The 18,013-nt window shown below is 36.6% G+C and overlaps 1 protein-coding gene across 1 annotated transcript; it reads left to right on the plus strand.

Moving 5' to 3' along the window:
• Positions 1 to 1,691: 1,691 nt before the first annotated feature.
• LOC136253639 (uncharacterized) lies at positions 1,692 to 17,218 on the plus strand. The gene is made up of 2 exons (XM_066046303.1): positions 1,692 to 2,657; positions 16,085 to 17,218. The coding sequence occupies exons 1-2, from the start codon at positions 1,692 to 1,694 to the stop codon at positions 17,105 to 17,107; spliced, it is 1,989 nt and encodes a 662-aa protein (XP_065902375.1). The 3' UTR covers positions 17,108 to 17,218.
• The last annotated feature ends 795 nt before the right edge of the window (positions 17,219 to 18,013 follow it).

The raw sequence follows: 18,013 nt of genomic DNA on the forward strand, positions 1-18,013 counted from the left end.
TGAATATTAGAAGTATTGCATAATCACAAATGCAGTAAAATACCTACAGTAAAGCAAACAGGCATAACACGGAATGTGATCAAAGGAATCAAATGAAACTTGGTGTATGACTTTGACTCATGATGCACTGTCTTTATGCCAATTTTTAAGAAATTTGAAAAGAGTGGGTTAATGTTTTAATTTCTTTGATAAATTAGCATGGAATGACTAAAATACTAGAATTTCCTGAGTTAATATCCCAATTTGCCCAATGCTGACAGAGGTCCAGCAGGTGGTTTTGAGTAGTCCATAGTATGGAGAAATATTTTGTGACATAAAATAAACTATAGACCACATTGCAAGGTTCAGCCAAAAAAGCCCATTCTTCTGCCGGACTATTAAGGCAAATTACAAAGATAATTGAACAAATTGCATGAAAGTAAAAAAAAAGCAACAGTCGATAATAGCAGCAGTAGAATTCTGATAAGAAAGTTACCCTATAAACCAATGTGGGGAAGGTGGCTAATTATTCATTACAATTCTACATGCACCTGACTGTTTTATTAGAGATAGCTGAATGCTCTATTAGAGTATTTCAATCTTTTACTATTACAATTATTATTTTGAGAAGTGAAAGAGTTAAATAGTCCTTTCTCCATTGGTCTTCTGCCCATTCTTCAGCATTCAGTCTCTATGAAGCAAGTTCGTTCATAACATCTGTAGCCGCAATCATTAAAACATTGAGATGATGAAATAATGGTGAAAACTCATAATAATGACCAAATTTAGGCAGTGGATCTGAAATACAATAGCTAAGTGGCCTAAAGAGTCCAGAAAACAGTGGGAGGGAGGCAATCAAGAGAGAATATAAATTGTGGTATTTAGACATCTCTCACCTGGACCCACACTACAATCAAATAGATTCAGTACCATCTTACCAACGGGAGGATGGCTCAAGTTCACTAACAAAAATCTGGTTAACGGACAAAAATTTGAATTTCCAGAATTAATTGCTCTAGCATTTTGGATGTTGCCGTGGTTTTTTCAATGATATGATATGGCGACTGATGATAAGTTCACACATACAGGTCTACTTTTAAAACAACTCAAATCACAAGTTCTTTCTTTAGTGGAAGCTTATGAAGACATGGGAAATCCACAATCCAAACTGAAATCTTTCAAGTCAACATTGGACATGGGAATTGTGATAGACAGGTCACTGTTTATATCATTGATCATGAGGCTTTGGCAAAAGAGCAGTTCAACATACAGTTACTACAAATCTGTATCGGTTGATTGTTCTCGATGCACGGTTCAGCTCATGTGACCCATGAAAGCACAGACCATCACAAGGGGGTGACATACAGACACTCCGGCACTGTAGGTAGACCTACGCGGACCGCGGTCAAAGGTCAAGTCCATAAATTTGTGCCAAGCGAGCTAGGTGACAAGTCAACGGTAAAAAATTCCAACCCACAATCAAAAAGTAAGTTACTGAAATATCGTCGCGAAGTCACCATTAAACAAAGATTGAACTGAGTAGTCACAGGTCAGTAGAAATTTCGGCGGGTCAAGACTGCGGAGGCGCAGAGCTAGCTACCTATAGCTACAGCGCGTACCTACTCCTCGCATCAGCCAATCCCTTCCGGCATGCATGGCCACTACATTTCTAGAGCTTCAGTCTCACTCTTAGTAACTAGCTAGATGCTAAAATGGCTGACGATTTCACTCGTACTGGTCTAGTTTTAAAACAGATAACAGAGATTGATCGCGAAGAATTAGGACGTGGAACGTACGGAAGAGTTTATGCAGTCAACTACCTTGGTAAAATTTGTGCCGCCAAAGAAATCCAATTAAAGATTTACACGAACCTTGTCCGTAAAGTAGGACAAGTAAAGATTCAAGAATCTGTTATCCAGGCATGTATCCAATACAGTAAATTACGTCATCCTAACGTCATACAGTTCCTAGGTGTTTATTACTCCACTACGTCAGTTGGTGTGACCCTACCAGCAATGGTGGTGGAAATGATGACCTGTAATTTGACTTCCTTTGTGGATAACCTTCAAGATATTCCTGTCCATATCAAATATTCTATTATGCATGATGTATCACTTGGACTTCGTTATCTTCATAATTGTGATCCTCCCATTGTCCACCATAATTTGTTTCCTAACAACGTCTTATTAATGGACTGTTGTTTGGCCAAGATCAGTGATATTTGTCTAGCTAATGGGGTACTAGATGAACACTTTCCATACTCTTCAGACAGCTCAATTGACTTCATTTCACTTGAAGCACTTTTTGAAGCTCCGCCTTATTCCACATCCATGGATGTATTTTCGTTTGCTGGGATTATTCTTTATATCTTTAACCAACAATGGCCCAGGGTCTCAATCCAAAAGAAATCTAATCCCCATGCTGTGACCCTATCTGAAGTTGAAAAACGTCAAAAACACTTAGATAAATTGAACAATGAATCAGCAATGTTGAGGTCACTGGTGGTTGAATGTCTTAACAATGATCCTGCTGCAAGACCAACCATGGAAATTGTTTCTGAGAGAATCCAGAAAGGGAAGTACATATGTGTAAAAGGGTCATTGCACAATGTTTCCACAGCCAGTACGCCGCTGAAACAAGTAAAGATTGAAAGGTTGCAGCAAAGAGTAATAAGACAGGTAAGAATATATAGCTAATTCAGTATCGATGACATACATGCTATGACTATATAGCTATGAGTCTTGTGGCCAATTACATGAAAGCACATAAAAGCAAACACACAAAAATCAGTGCCGTGGTTTACATGTATAATAATACCAGTTTTACAATCATAACTGTAGTTTTACATTTGGGACTTGTGCTATTACAAGCCAGACAGTTACTCAAGACTATGATTATTTTTTGTACTATCCCCCAGACTATATAGTCATGCATCATACAGTGCACCAAGCCATAAACTTTCAAAAATTCAAGTAACCATAAGTTTATAACAAATCACTTAATTTACAACATAGCAACAATAGAAAAAAATATTCAGTAGAGTCAGGCAAATCTTTTTAAAAACAATTCACTTTAATTGGACAATTTCATATATGCTGCTATGTTTTAACCAATGAAATTGCACATTTTTTTGCTCTAATTGATGCCCGGTATTTGTTATTTGTTACTGTTCTATGTGTAATTTCACCCTATATTTCTTATTTTACTCAAACATACCATCAGAAAGGTAAGTTGTACAGTACACCAAGGCATAAACTTCCAAAATCTGTTTAAAAATTTTATTTTCAACTTTAAAACTGCAACTTCTTACCACTTCACCCACTTTTTGTGTTGCATTTTATGAACTGCTGAATGAAATTTAGGTCAATTCACTTAGATTATTGCATATTTTAAATTGATATTACAAAATTTTAAAGTGAAAATTTCTACACATGCAAAGATTGAGTAATACTTACCCAACCAAATAAGCTAAAGTTTTTCAGTTATTCGCTTGTATAACTCATTCTAAAGCAGCAATCAAGAAAATGCTCTGTAACATTTTCACAGAACACATCAAATGCTGTAAATCTAGTTTATCTTAAACTGTCACTGACTTGATGCGTTTTTTGTGAAAAAATCTGGATTTAAGAAGTGATAGGTCTGTAACAGAAACGCAAATTTGAAACAACCCGAAAATTGGCTCAAATTGTAGGTGCTTAATTGTGTATAACTGTTCCAATTTCATGGAAATAGCACCTTCCATTACAGAGTTACAGAATTTTAGAAATCGTGACTAAATTTTGGAAGTTTATGCCTTGGTGAATTATAGCCCTTGATTGTAAACATGAAACTTATTACTTTTACGTAGCCAGCAAACCCATACAACGTGTTGGGTGGCTGAAAGAAGGGATTTATATGCACTATAATTTGCACATTGGAATACTTTTTATATTTATACTGAAGTGTCCAGGTTGAACTTTTCTTTGAGATCATGAGATGCTTAATGAAATGTGACCAGCCTCCTCTGCTAACCTTCTCTGCTATTGTATGGAATTCATATACATGTATGTATACTTTGTCAAAGCCAACGGCATAAACTAATTACATGAAGCTTTGCAATGGGGAAAACCACTAACTGTATTCATGTTGTCATTATGTGTGGTTTCTGTTTACGCAGATAACCACTAGATGCATACTATATTATTGCCAAATTAGTCTAGTCAATCTAGGTGATTTTTGGCCCATGCTCATCACTATTTGCAACAGAATTTTTTTCTTCATAGTTAACTTCTAAGAAGTGCCCGGATCAACATACTAAAAATGCACCCAAAGTCAAATACATATGTGAAATTTGATATGAATGTTCTATTAAAATATTTTAACCCAGCTATTTTGGGTTTTGTCTTGTAACTCTGTAGGTGTTACTCTGATTTCTTTTAAACTACTTCTACATGGGTTCCTATATGCATGTTTTTATATTTTTAAGTCATTCTAATAAAAAGTTTTCAATGTTTTCATGACAATAATTCTAGGGCTGTACTGGTACCAATGCTGTATGGTATCAGAACCAATATCATTAGTATCAATCAATTAACAGTTGTGTTTATATTATACTTCACCAATTTTTTAGTGTGGTATGGATACTATTATAAGCCATAAAGTTGCTCTAAAACAGCATGCATGAATGAGTCTAATTTTCCTTCACTGGTGGTTTTCAGTTGGTACCACCTTTTGAAGTTTATTTTTGTACAATTGATTTGTACTGACAAATTAGTATCTTATCAAAACAATTTGTAAACAGTTATCAGCAACTAGCTACAGTATTAGATTGTCAGAAAGCACATTGAATTAGCTATATGCTGTAGCACTCATATTTTAACACTTGTATCCAAAAAAGCAAGATATCAGATCTGATGTAAAAATGGAACATCAGTACAGCATCAATTGCACAACTCTGTCAAGGGGAAGGATATTGGTGAGCATCTCAGACCAGTTAAACCGCAAAAGATCTGTCATCAGCTAGAAATTGAAGCATCTTTATGATATCTAAAGCAATGCAGTATCTCTGCATTAGAATCCAAATGGAGAGGATTACATGGTCTGCCATCAATTAAGTGAGGGTACAGTCTAAATCAATCACAATTTCAGCAACAACAAACAAAGATGAATAAAGCCATGACAATAATGTGCTCTACAGCAACATGCCTGTGTTGTATATATAGCAGGTTCTGGTTGATGTGCAATGATCAAAGATTGCTGATGGTACATGCCAATACATACACATCAGACTCTAAAGTGGTAATCAGACTTTAGACAAATAAAAGGGCTTGGATTGTATAGTTTGTTGATGATCAAGTTCCACATAATTAAAACGGTGATATACACATTGTTGTAAGCACTTCTATCTGGATATTGGAATGTTCACAAATAGCAACCATTATAATTTTTGGCTTGAGGAAATAGTTTTTAGGAAAACAGTCAATTGGTGTAACTATAATAGGAAGCCTAGTAGTAGTAGTAGTAGTAGTAGTAGTAGTAGCAGCAGCAGCAGCAGCAGCAGCAGCAGCAGTAGTAATAGTGTAGTAGTAGCATGAAAAGATAATTTTATATGATCATTATTACTTCTGACACAACTTAATAGCATCACATTAATGGTTTATGCTCAGCATAAAAATTACTTGGAATTTTCTAGTTGTCTATACATAGAGTGATTCTCTCCATCGCCCTGCATTAGTACTGCAAATCTAATATAACATGCAAGTGTCATAAACACCAGTGAATTGCTTTTAAAGTCCAAAAGTTATTGCTGTATATTGCGCTGCGTGATCAATATAACCATCACTCCTCTGATCATTTGTAAATTTTTTACATTGAAGTTCCTTGGAAGTCTATTATAATAATCTCAGACTAAGGTATATCAACTAATGTATCAAACAATTTCACTAGAATCTAAGTATAACATGAGTGAGATTGAGTCCCAGATGCTATATTATAATTATTTTTCATGCACTTATGATTGATCCATCAAATATACTTATTACCAAGTTATTGGGGAGAAGGTGCTACGTACCTTATAATTAATGCCTCTTTTACATGGTTGTAATCAGAGAGCACTGAGAAGGGAAGAGGTTCAAAGACATAAATATGTTTAACAACATGGAATTGGGGTTGGGGGAGGGTGTGTTTTCAGAAGAAAGGTTTTAATCATAATATACTAACATCGACTGCTTTATTAAAATAAATGGTTACTCTATTAGAGTAGTTTGTTCTTAATTGAATTTCTAGTATTTCCCCAAGGTGCATTTTTAGTATGGTGATTTAGGAATTCCATAAAAGTATTTTATGAAGAAAAATATTCTGTTGCAATTAGTGTTGGGCCTTACTCTATTTTGACTAGACTAAATGCCTTAGTGGAGGCACTCTATTTATATATTGATTTGTAACTGTGTTTGTCTGCTACAGAAGTGCATGATTCGAGATGTTGTGAAATGAGATTGATGAGGTAAAGATTGTTGCACAATTCACTGTGCACAGCGAGTCTTTTGGTCTGGTCATCTTTAGCAGGAAGTGGTATTTAGTATTTAATTGAGCAGTTTATTGATGGTTTGTGGAGAACACGAACAAACTAGGAGGTTTCAATACCAGCCTACTTGTAATTGTCAGCTATGAAAGTGCAATTTTATGTGTCCCAGTGTTATAATTACCTTTGACTTTTGGTATGCATGAAGCTTAGCTTAAACCACCTGTTTCCTGCTGTACTTGACTGCAGACATTGCATTACATTATGCTTACACTACGATTGGCACTTGCTCCATGCATTGCCCTGGAGTGTATGGATCAAACTATGTAGAAAAGATTTTGATCATGCTGAGTATATACAACTGTAATGTGTGTAGTGAAGCATCTGAATACACAATAAAGTGTGAACTTTGTGACATGGTTGTGCATTGCATGCAGTCTGAAAAATATGCTTTGAAACATTGATGGGGTCATAAGTATTTACTGGTTCTGTGCCAGCTGTACTGAGCTAATTATGAGTTACATTAACAAGTTCTCTGGTAGTTTGGTGAATGAGATCATTGAATCTATAGTCACTCCTATAAGTCAGCTCATTATAAAGTTCTAACTGATGCAACAAGTTAATTTCAAAAATTGCAAATGATGATCCCATACCACCACAGTCACACATACTATCTACTGTACATTATTTTCAAAGCAATCTATGCATATAGCCTGCAATACATGCAAGACACAAGAGTGCATGTGAATCACATGCATGGTTAATTTTTAAAAAATGAAGTAGGTTTCAAGTGATAAACATGAATTAATTAACAGTAGTGAAACATGATGTATATGAATGATGGTACATAGCTATTACGTATAGTGTAGTTATGTGAAATTATTTTGACATTGGTGCTTCATTTTTAATTGATAATATTAAGCAATACACTAGTTTGTTAACTATTTTTGATATAGAGCATATAATTATAGTTATGGTATACATTTGTGGCTGTGACTGCTTTATTAGAGTATCTAGTATTTTAATTCTTGCTTATCTCAAGTACAGCAGATTATGGGGTCTGTCATTTAAAGGCATGGTCACCATGCATCATTTTAAAACAATGCAGCTTCAGGTATCTACTCCCTTTTGCATTTAGTAATACAGATGCTTCAAATAGTTTTGTGGTGAATATGAATTATTTCCTTAAAATCACATAATGAAGAAAACCATGCAATTGAAGATAAAAGATATACAATGTGCAGAAGGCACACACTCTTGGTACAAATCTACTTTGCTTTTTCCACCTTTTATTTTAGCAATTCTTTTGTTTTTTCATCTAATGTATGTTCAAGAATTATCTATTTGTATGGTCAGCATTAAAGGCCATTTCTGAGTGCATAGCTGCAATTTCACCTTCAAGTGACTGTTCTATTAGAGTACCTATGATTGCTTCCTAGTGAATGCATGTATTATTGATATTTTATTACATGTGACAGTTCTAGTAGAGTAAGCTTATCTTGATGTTTTGCATATGTTCCTAGTGCTAGCGTCCATTTGTCAGTATTTTGCAGGGTTCCTACTAATTTTTTTGAATGTATACTGTCACTGAAACTGCCAGTACAACACACATTTTGTCCTGCCAAAACATAAAAATGTACTGGTACCCAGTTTTAAGCTTTCAGTGCTCGAGATATATAGTTATGCCAAAAGTAATGTATCCATTTCATAAAATATAGTCTTTTGTCTTTAAGCTATTAAATGAAACTTCATGCATCCCACAAGTCAAATGTATAACACTGGATAACATGGTTTAAATACATATTGTACATTCATAGCTGACAAGTTCTGGTGTTCAAACCTCACTGTTTTGGCTTGAGGTAAAGCTTGTGGTCACAAACCATAAAAAAACAGCTTAATTAAATATTACTGGTATTACTGCCTTTGTAAGACTGCTCTCTAGCAGAAGTGTAGCGTTCTGATTTATCCAGCCACAATGTCCGGACAACAATAAAATTAACCAGTCAAGATGCAACATTGACCAGAAATTGGCTGATTGTCGAACATTATTTCGAGCCCCAATTTTGCTCATTGCTTTATCACCTATGCATATATATTTTATGCCAAAAGTTTTGCTGACACAATCTATGCATCTCATTAACGGCACATGCCATGCATGAGTTTGTTATCATGGCCTAAAATGGCCTGAAATGATGGTTGCACTACTTCTATTGGCTTCTAGCTTTGCAATTGTGGTCAGGTTGGCAATTGTGTCCTGCATGCAAGCATCTACTGCTTTTCTTGTGATCAGCTCATGGCAACAGAGAAGTATGCAAAAATTTAATTTAATATCACACATCAGACAGCTCAGGCATGCCCAACATGCTTTAGCATCTGTAGTGTTCATCAGACATACATCTCAATAATAGTACAGATCACGTGCACATATTCTGTGTATACGATAGTGTGTGTGCACAGTTATAGTTAGTTGCACCACATCTCCCTCACTGGGTTGATGCCTGAATATTTCAGGTGGTTGTATAGTATTGCCAATCATTGATCAAGTAACGTGACATTGATGCTCTGGGCTGGAGCTCCCAGTAGTTGAGGATGTTAGATGTTTAAGTGTGTTCGATTTACCCTCACCTCCCTGTACCCCGTTTGGGGTGTCAGCACTTTATGATGGAGGAGCATCTGCTTGTCCTATAACTTGCCCAGCAACTGTTGGTCCTGATGTGACATAAACTAGTTTATTGTTAGGAATGGGTGGTAAAGAATGAGAGTGGTGTCTTTTATCATAGTCTGTTTTCTGATGTTGCTTGAACTAATTGTCCATGTCTCAAAATGATTTGAGATATGCCCATGTAGGTTGTAGCTGCTCAGTAGTTGTTGGAAAAGTATTTCAAAAGCATTTCCCCATAAGTAGCTCTGCTGGTGAAAAATTGCACCATAGAATTGGGGTGCTTCAATACATTAGCAAAGCCATATAGGGGTCATCTGATTCTTAGCAGTTTGTATGGCTCGTTCGACTTGGCCATTACTCTGAGGGAATAATGGACTGCTAGTTACATATATATGGTAAATGTTACAGGACTTTGCAAATTCAGCAAACTCACAGGAGGAGAATTGAGGTCAATTGTCACTCGTGACAGTCTCTGGTATGCCATAATGAGAAAAAAACTGATCACAAGGCATCTATGATGTGGTAATTTCAGTTTGATTACTTCAATGAATCTAGAAAAATAATCAATGATCATCACATAATGGGTTTAAATAAAACAGGTCTGTTCCAATCTTCTGCCATGGATAGTCTGGTAACTGAGACTAAATAAGAGGTTCTTTACATGGGAATGATTCTCTTACACGTGTAGGGTGCTTTGCAATTATATCACTGATATGCCAAGCCACCAGACTGAAATCTTGGCACACAAATGACATCTCTGAATGCCCTGATGACCATTGTGAAGCTTCCGTAACATTTCCTGCTGCATAAGGAGATGTATCACAATACGAGAACCATACAACAGTAAATCATCATGTATACAGTTAACTAACCCCAATATGGTTTCAGGGAAAGGCTGAGGTGTTTCTTATTAGGCCAATCATGTTTACAGTAGGATGTAAGGGTGGAACAGGTGGGTCAGAGCTCTGTGCTGTCTTTATGTCACTGACGTATTAGCTGCTGGCTGGTAAATGGGCTACAGTTAGTGCTAGAAGTAACTCTGCTTCCTCTTGTAGTTATTGATTTCTGCTACTGAGACAGGGGCTCATGACAACGTGTCTGCAGTGTACATTTGTTTGCCAGAAACATGTGTAATGGTGTAGTCAATTTTGATACACAGAGCCGAAACTGCAGAATTCTTGGGGATAGAGTATCCAAGCTTTTATTTCCAAGTAAGGGTATCTGTAGATTTTGGTCAGTGTTGATGGTAAATGTTTTGTCAAGAGTTTAAATGGAGAATCTTTCACAGGCCCAAGTTATTGTGAAGGCTTCCTTTTCAACTTGGATGTATGTGTCTGACATTACCCTTTAGGCAAATGCCATGAGTTTCAGTCTTCTGTAGTAGTGCAGCCCAAGTCCAAAGAAAGAGGCATCTCCACGGACCATGACATCTGCAATAACATCAAACAAGGCTAACACAGTTGGCTTTGCTATCTCTGCTTTAACACTAGCAAATGATTCATCTTGTACAGTGCCCCACATCCATGAATTACGTAGTTGTAACAGTTCACAGAGTAGCTCTGTGATTTGAGCAAGATTACACGAAAACTTCCCAAATTGGTTTATCATACACATAAAACGTCGCAGTTCTGATTGTCAGGATCTGGTCGTATGCCAGACTGGTCTATAAGGTGGCCCAGAAACTTAATAGAGGGTTGCCAAAATTAACACATGTCTTGGTTGAGGGTAGCCCCTGCTGCCTGAATACAAAGGATTTTTTCGAGCCATGTATCGTGTTCACCTGTGTCTTTTCCACATCATCCATATGGCAAAGGACTCTAAGAACTTGTGCATTCATTTTTGGAAATGCTCTGGAGCACTTGAAATTCCAAAAGGCAGTTTATTGAAGCAGTATCTGCCACTGTGAGCAAGGAAGGCTTGCATATGTAAAAGTTCCGTGGATCTCTCCAGATGGGCTGCAGAGAGTTTTCTGAGGTTTGGCCAATTAAAAATCTGAAAAGTGTCTAAGGAAATTGCTGTGACTTCAGCTGCAGTATCTAACTTGAAGGAGACAGACTTGCCATTTAAATCTACCTACTTTCCAGAATGATGTGGATTGATCTGCCAGTATGTTTAAAAAATACAGTGTCAAGATGGCTCTCTGCAGACATTTTTGGTCAAACAGCACGTCCTCGTTTGCGACATCATGACATCTTTGGCAGGGAATCTGTCACAGGAGTGTGTCACCTGTCCACACAGTGAGGCCATGTTTTCTTAAAGTTACAGCTGTTGAACTGCATTCTATCTAGTTCACTACTAGTACATGTCTCACTTGAGTGCATGGTGCTGGGCCTGGACAACTTTGTGTTGGCGGATTACATGTTTAGCCTTTTCCAATGCAAGGTCAGGATATACATGTAGCTGTAAATGTTCAGAAAGATGGCACTTATGGATTCCAGCAACAAGTCTATCACGAATCATCTCTTCCTTGAGCTGTCCGTAGTTGCAGAATTCTGTCATGTTATAGAGTTCTATAATAAACTGTTCTGCTGATTCACCATCCAGTTGAATGTAGTGATTGAAGTGAGTTCTCTCAAAAATTACATATACATTCCTTAATTGTCACCTTGAAGAAAGAGTTGAACTTCCCTATCACTGTGTACATGTTTTCTGTCATCGTCAGCAATATTAGTAGACACTAGAACTGTCTCAGTTTCTTGGCCCATACAATAGAGAATTGTGCTCACTTGTTTTGACTTTGCTTGCTCTGCAAGTCCAAAAGCAACATGAAAACTGATAGAAATGTTGTTTCCATTTTGGCCAGTCTTTGGGAGTCTTAAAGTTCAACAGATCTGGTGGTTGGAAATGGATTTGAACCATGAGTTATGTAATAGTGTGTGTGCATAGTGCAAGTAGTTAGTCACACCACAGCATCTGTCTAATTAACCTGGATTTAACAAAGAAACTCTATGATACTTAACTTCATACCTGCTGTAGACTACTTGCAAGGTTTTTGTTTGATGCTCCTCTTCTTGGAAGACCGGCTCCCTCAAACCTTCAACTAACTCTGTTTGCATTTTTCACATATCTGTTAATTAAATTATTTAGGGTTGCTTCTTCTGCGACTCAAATACAAGAATCCATCATTACATAAGTTCTTCCAAATGATTGGCTTACTTCAGGTTAACAATGGGAATGAACATCTATTAAATCTACAAATGTTATTATTATAACTGCATGTATCAACAAATATGCCCACCTTTTCCAGATACAAAGCTATTTTGGTAATTCTGCATCTCCTCTTTCTAACCACTTCTTAACAATGTTATACACTGTCAAAGGCATAGCCAGCTCCAGACATCAATAATTGTACACTATAATATTAATGTATCTAATACAACAGTCATTCTATTATTACAGTTGTCAAGCAAATATTCAGTAATAGTAGCTATTCTAATAAAATGCTGAAATCACTATCAGACTATTTCTGAGAGTCTAATTCCTGAAGAATGGATGAGGAGGCATGCCCCTAGATCCTGGCATCACCATTGTATGCTGTGACTGGTTATGAGTGGCTTTTAGTGTCTTTCACACCAGACATTGCCATGACTGTAGAAGTTTGAATGCTTGTGTAGCAGATAAGCCCCGTCTGATTATTCCAGCATGATTAAAGCATAATAGGTAACCAAAATCATCAAGCAGCATAATAGGGATGATTTTCAAAATAATAAATTAAAATTTACATTGGGTGTGCCAGAAAGAAAGCAACTAATGAACACAATTCATATTGTTACTGCTGAAAACACATATTGAACTGGCATTATCCAGAAGCTGTAGCCATTTTAGCTTTTGTGATATCTCAGAGTTTGCCAGAATTAAATTAATATAGATACATACAATTTAGAACATTTCAAATAAAATGCCAACTTATTTAAAGTGGGCTATTTACAGTCAATATAAAGCTGTTTTGTAGAATTTTTGTGTTACTTGCTATATATAGGGTTAATAAGCATACAGCATTTATAAGCAATGGAGGTTCCAAACGCTTGGTATAGTAGAAAGGTACCAACTCTTAACTGTTTCCACATATCTAATCCAATAAACCCAGAGTATGAACATTTTTTCTTACCATCATTAATTCACAGAAATGGCACATGACAAATTTTGGTAGTTGACAATCAGGAGGAGCTTCAACATTCCCTTTCATACTTCAAGAGTTCTGTGGACTAGGTCCTTCAGGAAATGTGATTGGGAACAGCTAAGAGAAATGTTACATCATGCTTTTTGGCAAGTGATGATGAGATACCGTAATTTGCTTTATTTTTGTGTAAAAAAATCATGATATAAGTTTTGTGTAAAAATATTTTCGCATGATTCATGTGAATGACTGCTCTATAAGAGTAGTTCGATCTTGTGTAAATTTTCGTATAAGAAATTTCGTACAAGTTTTGCATATGAAAATTATTTTGCAATAGAAAAAAGCAAATTACGGTAGATGATAAGTAGGTTTCTATGGTATACTGCAGCAAGCTCTTGATACATTTATACTGTACCACTTATGAAGGTCATTTCTAAGAAATCTAAGCAGCCCACTCCATGGTTTTCAGATGCTATTGCAGATATGATTAAGCTTAAAAAGATTGCTAAGCAAGAGGCTGAAAAATCTTTGGATCCTGCAGGCAAGGAACTGTTCAGAAGGCATAAAAATGACCCTAAAGTCATGGCACGCCAAACCAAGATGGATCATTTGCAGTCACAGTGTTGCAGAGCAATTAAGAATTTTCCACAGAAAGCTTTTTTATATGTGGTCATGTGTTAACAAAATAACTGGAAGGATAAGGACCAAAAAGGCAGCATCAAATGATTCACTTTTACTTTAGACTCTCTTAATAAACATTTTCAAACTGTAGTAGTCACCTCATCACATTAATCTGCTGACAACTTTGCAATACCTGCTACTTCATGTGACACTAATCCATTCACTTCTGCTGAGATTTCAGAGTCATTGGTCCTGTCTCATCTGAACTCTCTGGATCTTAGGAAGTCCACAGGTCCAGATGGCTTGTCTGCTAGGTTCCTGAAAGAGATACAGTAGCTGATGTGTTTGCTGCTCCATTAGCTACCTTATTTAACTGCTCACTGCAGAGCGCGTACCAGGGTTGTACCTTCAGACTGGAGGCATTCACATATTACTACAGTTCATAAAGGTGGTGCTTTGGACAATCCCAGCAACTTCAGACCAATCTCTGTTGTTGCTAAGGTATTAGAGAAAATTGTGTCAGTCCAACTTGGCACTTTCCTAGAGCAGAACAATCTACTCGATCCCCATCAGGGAGCATACCATGCAAGAAAGTCAACTGAGGATATTTTGTTGCTAGCAGTTGATAATATTGTTAACTCCATGGACAATGGGGTGCTGTCTATGCTGCCTTTCTGGATTTTCACAAGGCATTTGATTCCTTAGATTGCTGTATTCTACTGCAAAGGCTCTATAATATGAATGACAGTCCACCTGTGCTACAGTGGTTTAAAAGCTATTTAAGTGATAGAACTCACAGAGTTAAGTGTGGCATTCAATTTTCTTCTTGAGAATCCATGAAAGGTGGCATTCCTCAATGGAGTGCACTTGGTCCTTTGTTGTTTTTAATTGATGTGAGAATAATCTTCCTCATAAGATTACTGAAGGCCTTCTACTCCAATATGCTGATGACACCACCCTTGTTTGATGTGGAGATATCCCTGAAGTTGCTGCTAGTATTATGAATTCACAGCTTGAATTTCTTAATCAGTGGGCAATTGATAGTACAGTAGAATGGAATTGAATTACTCAAAATCAACAGTGATTTGGTTTAGGACATCTAAGCGTAGCCAGAGACCTCCTTATCCTCCTATTATTGTGAATAATGTTGTATTGAAAGTTGTTGCAAGTCAGAAGTATCTTGGCATAGTATTTGTATCCTGGGACCACCGGGTTTCACAAGTCTACAAGAAAATGTCTTACTATTTGTATATTATTTGCTGTCATAGGAATGTTCTTGGTTCCAAATTAGTGAAACATTTGACTGAAGCACTTGTCCCTTCATTTTAACTATTCTCTTCCGTTGTGGGGTACTTCACTACATACTCAATCATTACAAAGACTCAAGAGGGTGCAGAATAAGGTAGTGCATCTTTGTAGGAATTTGCACAAATACGATCGCATCTCGGAGCACTACTAGCATCTTCATTGGCTTCCACTTGACTCTTTCATACAGTATTATTCTTTATGCTTGATGCATCGCCAGTTTCATGGAATGTGGTGTGTACCACTGCAACCACCTGTTCTGTTTGGTAGGCATCAGATCTGGTGGGCATCACCATCATAATACTAGAGCATGCTTTTTCTTTGTTAATCTACCTAGATACCATTTAGCATTTTCACAGAGACCTTTTTGTTACAAGACCTCACAATGGTGGAACGGATTACCTAACAAAGAGAATTTTGCTGTTGCTATTAACAACAGTCATTATTTTCTGTTTTAATATAATTCAATCATCTTTGTAATTTATCTTAAAGTTGTTGCATTTGTTTTGTTTTGTATTCGTGTCCATGTATTTGTTGTGTTTCCATGTGTTAAGTTTTGTACTTGTTAGCTAGCTACATATGTGTATATATTTGTCAGTATTGTATGCTGCTCTGGCAAGGAAGAACAGTAGTTGCCGATTGTCAGAGGGTGATCATAAATCAATCAAATCAATCAATCAATCAATCTTGTTTAAGTATTTTAGGTTCCTTATTGATTTGACAACTGTTCACTTCCTTTTGGGTAATTTAGAAACATGTCATACCCCTTTGATGTGCTTAGTGAATTCAAGAATTCCTGCACTTGATTTGTTGCTATGCATTGCTTCTGAGTTGGAAGAGATAAGACTATAGCTACGAAAACTTGTGTACAAATACTTACATTTTCATGTATCATTTTTAGGATGCTCCCCCAGTAATCCCAGCACTACTCAGTGGCAGGTACACTCTCAAGTGGACAAGATTAGCTGATCTTCCTATTCCTATGAAGTTTGCAAATATTGCTGCCAAAGATGACAAAATCTTTGTTACAGCTTCTAGTGAATTTAATGGAGTTGTTAATCATCTGTATGCCTATGATATACATAAGGATAATTGGCTAGCACTTCCTGTGTCAGGTCATAGGGATGGTGTTCCTCATATCATCGGAGATAAGGTAGTCATGATTGGTGGATATCTGTCTTCTATTCGTGAAACAACTAACAAAATATCAACTTTCAATGAAAAGAACCAAACCTGGATATCTTATTATCCCGATATGCTTTCAATTCGGAGGCAACCTGGAGTTATTACTCACAAGGAATATGTTATTGTTCTTGGTGGAATAATGGATAATGTTTATGCAGTTCTGGATAGCATTGAAGTACTAGATTGGCATGTTAATGTTCAATGGAAAAGAGCAGAATTGAAATTACCGGTGCCAATGTGGTGTTTTACCCCTTCCACTTGCAATGATCAACTGATTATAGTTGGTTTTCAAGGCCAAGGGATTCAGTACAGTATGTCTTTTATGGTACCAATCAGTGCTATTATAGCATCAGCTGATCAACCAACAAATCTAGATGCATCCTTTAGTTCGATTAGCTGGAGTGAAATTGCACCAACCTACCCTTACTTTTCTGTAGGTACAGTACCTGGTTCATCTCCACCAGTGATAGTTGGAGGGCATGATCACAGTGGTAGAATAGCTACAGATTGCATAAGTTTGTATAAAGCTTCAGAAAATTCATGGAAGACAGTTGCTACATTACCATCTGCAAGAGGAAGAGTTGCAGTAGCTACAGTCAGTAATAATGCTATCATTGTTGTTGGTGGCAGCACTCAAGGTGGTGAACTGAACAATGCTTTAGCACACAGTTTGACTTTGGTGGAACTAGGCCAAGCTGAACTTTCCCAGTTCAAAAGACCATCCATAATAGATTTTTAGCTGCACATATATATATATATACACATACATAAATATGTATTATAATAGTCACCACACACAATAATAGATTTAGTTCTTATTTTTTGGTTATATTATGTGGTTCTATATAGAAAGCATGTACTAATTGTAAAATTGTTCTAGTGTTAAAGTAGCAATGTTAACCAATGACCATTGACTTCTCCAGAATAATATAGGTGTGGAACTCAGTTTTTCCACATGGGAACATCCACTGCAGATTCCATGGGATTGTGAGTACATTAGGTTTACCAGTTCTTTGTAGTTTGATGTGTATTTATACAGTATATACAATAATGTGTTAAGTGATCATACATGCTGTAAAATACATAGCTGCCTGCACTACTGCAAATCAACACCTTGCACTGTCAGCAAAAAGAAATGGGACACAAAGGAGGATTAAGGTAAGTCCATGTTGCATGCATTGTGCATGCTGAAGTATGCCGAAAGGAATGGGACAAAGCAATGTCAACAGCGAAAATATCAAACCTGGAGCATTAGCCTTTATCGAGTTACACTTGTCTGAAGGTATCAGGCAGGCAGGAAGTGAGACAGTCAGTAGAAAATTCCATTGAATATAATATATATTTAAAAATTTCGTAGTCACCTATATAAGCATTTTGGGTTGTACTGAAGGCACTTTTTGGCTTAGTTATATATACCTAACCAATACTACCAAGGCTTATATATATAAGGAAGGATAGCCTTATGAAGCTGGCTTTTGGGTGATTAATTTTTTGCCAATAAATGTAATAAACCAAATCTCCATGATCCCTAGCTACCGTGCTGTATGATATAAAACATTATGTAACGCGTTACCCCCAACTCTGGCTAAGGAAATGTATGGTGCTTGATTTTGACAAGCCTAAAGTAGCCAAAGCTAGTTTCACT

Source organism: Dysidea avara, chromosome 4 (assembly GCF_963678975.1).
Source record: "Dysidea avara chromosome 4, odDysAvar1.4, whole genome shotgun sequence".
Taxonomy (NCBI): Eukaryota; Metazoa; Porifera; class Demospongiae; order Dictyoceratida; family Dysideidae; genus Dysidea; species Dysidea avara.

Excerpts from the sequence above, each read along its gene's own strand:
- LOC136253639 (XM_066046303.1), top strand. The coding sequence starts at position 1,692 with ATGGCTGACGATTTCACTCGTACTGGTCTAGTTTTAAAACAGATAACA. Across the intron at positions 2,658-16,084 it reads AGCAAAGAGTAATAAGACAG|GATGCTCCCCCAGTAATCCC; the intron begins GTAAGAATATAT and ends TATCATTTTTAG.